Source organism: Galeopterus variegatus, unplaced genomic scaffold (genome assembly GCF_000696425.1).
Source record: "Galeopterus variegatus unplaced genomic scaffold, G_variegatus-3.0.2 Scaffold506, whole genome shotgun sequence".
NCBI lineage: Eukaryota > Metazoa > Chordata > Mammalia > Dermoptera > Cynocephalidae > Galeopterus > Galeopterus variegatus.
In genome coordinates, this window is record NW_007726617.1 from 475,267 (window position 1) to 479,649 (window position 4,383).

The window sequence follows — 4,383 nt, forward strand, 5'->3', positions numbered from 1 at the left end:
GAAACTAGTAAGATTGCCAAGCTGTGTGGATGGACTACTTGAATTTTGTGAACATAGGAAATAGTAGAATCAGATCGTCCTGACTCTTCCCTGAAGCTTAACATATTTGGAAAATAATCTGTTAAAAGAAATTCTGACATAACGGTGTTTCTGATCAGGCACACGTTTCACTGGACGAAAGATCTCTTGATAAGAATACTCAATTGGTTAAGAAAAATTTGTCCTTGGCTCAGGGAATGGGTGTGTTTATTTTCCTCATTTCCCAATCTGTAAATGAGCAGCTTCTGAAAGGGTTAGTGATAACGTCTGTCTCTGGAACCCACCAGCTTTCCTCCGTCCAGCTCCATGACTTGGGCTGAAGTAGGTGCTGAAGATACAGCTATTATGTGTACACAGATGGCCACTTGTCTATGAAGGTAAGATTTTCCATCATTTTTTCAGTATAAATAGCCAAAGTAGAACCTTAGGAAGCTTCTTCACTTTTCCCGTGACAAAGAAGTGGTGATTCAGTAGTCACAGGAGTTGGTAATAAATTAACCCACATTGATTTTTCTGTTCCGGAATGATTTTGCTTCCCTTCCTCTCATCCCTGACACTTGCCCTCAAGAGAAAGTGTTGGAAAATCATTTACAGACTCTTCTACTGCTTTGATATAAATCCAGGCAAGATGGGGTAGGTATGAGGCAAGGGATCTAGGACTTCTAGCCCCCGTGCTTTCAGGAGGTGAATCCAGGTCCTAGTAGCACTGGCAGCAGGAGTGACTATGCAGAAGATGTGGTGGTGGTTCCTGGTCTTGATTAGCTTCTCTAATGCTTTTGGCCAGACAGGTAGGGGCTACCCTGTGCTATGTCAGAGATTTGATCTGGGGGATAGCGGGTGGGGCCTAGGATCATAAACTGAAGTCAGCGGAACATCCAGTATGAATGTGTGTATGTGGGTGACTGGGGAAGGGGCCAATCTACTTCTCAATCCCAAACTCTATATGTAAGTGAGGAATAAAGCTTTGTGATCTGAGAAACTTCTCATCTCTACTTGGTTTTGTCTCTCACAGACATGCGTAAGAAGGCCTTCGTGTTTCCCATAGAGTCAGATAAGTCCTACGTATCCCTGGAAGCACAGCTGATGAAGCCACTCAAAGCCTTCACCATATGCCTTCATGTCTACACCGAACTGGCCAGCACCCGTGGGTACAGTATTTTCTCTTATGCCACCAAGAAACAAGCTAACGAGATCCTCATATTTTGGTCTAAGGACAAAGGATATAGTTTTTCAGTGGGTGGCACTGAAGTATTATTCAAGGCTCCTGAAATCACGTTAGCTCCAGTACACATTTGTACAAGCTGGGAGTCCACCTCAGGAATTGCAGAGCTCTGGGTGGACGGGAAGCCCATGGTGAGGAAGAGTCTAAAGAAGGGGTACTCTGTGGGGACAGAGGCGAGCATCATCCTGGGACAGGAGCAGGATTCATTTGCTGGGAGTTTTGAGGAAAACCAGTCTTTGGTGGGAGACATTGGAGATGTGAACATGTGGGACTTTGTGCTGTCACCAGATGAGATTAACATAGTCTATGTTGGTGGGACTCTCAGTCCTAATGTCCTGAACTGGCGGGCGCTGACATATGAAGCACAGGGTGAAGTGTTCACCAAACCCCAGCTGTGGTCCTGAGGCCCCACGGTAGGTCCTGAAGGTGCTCCTGAGGATTTCACCTTCTGGCTCTGGACCTTTTTTCCCCCTGTACGCACGGCAGGCCTGCTCTGTGAACATAGCCATTTGCTTTCCTGCACTGCCTTCTTCAGCACCAGAGAATAGAATTTAAGGGTCTGGCTGAGGAGCTTGTGAACTACCTCGGGAAGCTTTGTCCAGAAGAATCAGAATTGCAGGCGTTTTTATTTTATTTTTTTAAGTTAAACGGATTTTAGAGATAATTCCTTACCTTCACTTAGATGAGAAAACTGACACCAAGAAAGAAGTAATTTTTTAAAAAGTCACAAGGCAAGTACATCTCTGAGCTGAGAAAAAAGTGCTGGTTTTATATTTAATTACCTATTTAGGACTCCCATCTCCCCCCAAAGAAAAAAGTAGAAGGGACTTGCTCACGTTACAGGGTTCTTCAGTCTCAGAATTAAGACAATGACTCAGGTCTTCTGGACTCAGAGTCCAGAGTGCTCACTGTCATACCATGGAACTGCTAAGCCCAGACCTTCTAAAATGGGAAGCCCAGCCATACTGTGCAGTTTCTCCACTTTCTCAAAGTACCCTGGAAAGGAAATCAGAATTGACCTAGCAGAGAAGACCTGTCTTTTTTTACTGGGAAAATGAGGCATCTAAATAGAGCTACTTTAATTGTTGCTGCCAAGAACACACATAACAATGATTTTTGTTTGCTCGTAGTGCTTTCTTAATTTTATGGTTTTCTGGGAAACTCTTCCCCCACTTCATGTAAACCTTGTGGGGCTGTGAATTCCTAGTTCACCCTTGTGTTCCCAGGAGTGGGTGTGTGACTTGTATGACCTATCAGGTTAGCCCATCTCCCTATCTGGAGGGTGTTTTTGGATTGGTTACATGTTCCTAGCAGGACCAATTATCATCTTCCCAATGATTGAGGTATAGACTTTGGGAGCAAGACCTCTCCTTTCTGCTTGAAGTCCAAGCTGAGAGGATGTGAGCCTGGCACCACCAGCAGCCATCTTGTTTACTACATGGAAAGAGACTGTGAAGAAAGAAGCCAAGCTGAAACTGGGAGAGCTGAGAGATTGACAGAGTGATAGGGCCTTGACTACACCAAGTCTCTGAATCAGTCTTGTCTGGAACCAGATCTACACCTGGACCTCACAGGGCCATGAGCCAATAAAGGACTTGTTTAACTTGAATGAGTTTGAGCTGTTTTCTAATGGTTGCATTAGAGGTTGTGACTAACTTTTCTAATGGCCCTCTGAAATCCAGTCCCTGTGAGTTCAGACTGACCGTTACTGTCCTGCAAGAACATGTCCATGGCACTCTGACCTCTCCTAGAGTCCCCTACAGGAATTCTCTCTGGCAAGCACAGCCCCTCTTCTGAGATAGCTGGTCATTCATGTGAGACCAGTTGTGGGGATTTTAATTCTCTCACTCTATCATTATTACAATTTGAGGAAAAAAAACTAAATATCATTGAAATCCATCCACAAATCTGCCATCAGGCTAAATGACCGGCATGCACTCTTGCCCCAGTCTGCTTGGGTCCTTTGTAGAAAGATCCCTCAAAGTTAATGGCTTTTAACTACCTTTAGGGATGTTCTTCACTATGGTCTTTCAGTACTAGGTGAGCAATTAAAGTCACACCATAGAGGCCATAGCCTGGAATGAAATATGGGGCTACCTGTATGTCAAATAGTTACTTTAGGGAAGGAATATGGTAGAGTAGTTAAACAGAGGTTCTGGGATCAGACTGCCTAGGTCCAAATCCTGGCTTTACAACTTACTAGCTGTGTGACTGTTGAGCTAGGGCTAGGGTCTGGAGCTCATAGACCCCTTGAGCCTATTCACAAACCCTTCACACACAGGTCTATGAGCTAGGTAACCTTGGAGCCTTGGTTGAAGTAGGAATGGTCTTTATTCAGCACAAACACATCTAAGAGCTAAGCAGTCCACACAGAGAAACTCAGAAACTCAACTGCTACCAACAAGGTCCAAAAGTAAAACTGAAACTGAGCAGCTGCCAGCAGAGTAAACATGCTCTATTTTTAGATGTGAGCTCTCTGCTGGCCAGCCTGCTTCACAAAACTGCAGAACACACAAAAGCAATTAACTAGAAAGATACATGGGTGCACATGCACACCAACTCCACCCCCACACAACTTGTTTACAAGGAATGTTGAGGGAGCCTGACTAAATTATCCTATTTTCCCCACAATCCACCCCTTCAGGGTCCCTCGCTGTACAATCTACACGTTAAAAATCTTCCACGATATTCCCTTAGCGAGGACAAATGACCCATTTTTTTTTTCGTTAAATTTTTATTTTGTCAATATACAATGTATTTGATTATTATGGCCCATCACCGACACCTCCCTCCCTCCTCCCTCTCTCCCCTCCCCCCCAAGAATGTCCTTTCCATTTGCTTGTTGTAACTACTTCAAAAAAGTATAGTTGTTATATCTTCTTCCCCCTATCCCCCGGTTTTTTTTGTGTGTGTGTATGTGGGTGAATTAATTTGTTTATTTTTAGCTCCCACCAATGAGTGAGAACATGTGGTATTTCTTTTTCTGTGCCTGACTCGTTTCACTCAATATTATTTTCTCAAGGTCCATCCATGTTGTTGCAAATGGCAGTATTTCATTCGTTTTTATAGCTGAGTAATATTCCATTGTGTAGATATACCACATTTTCCATATCCACTCATCC

The 4,383-nt window shown here is 43.9% G+C and overlaps 1 protein-coding gene across 1 annotated transcript; it reads left to right on the forward strand.

Annotated features, from left to right (window-relative positions):
- The first annotated feature begins 763 nt into the window (after positions 1-763).
- Positions 764-1,683, forward strand: CRP (C-reactive protein, pentraxin-related). Its single transcript, XM_008569535.1, has 2 exons — positions 764-827; positions 1,052-1,683. The coding sequence occupies exons 1-2, from the start codon at positions 764-766 to the stop codon at positions 1,663-1,665; spliced, it is 678 nt and encodes a 225-aa protein (XP_008567757.1). The 3' UTR covers positions 1,666-1,683.
- The last annotated feature ends 2,700 nt before the right edge of the window (positions 1,684-4,383 follow it).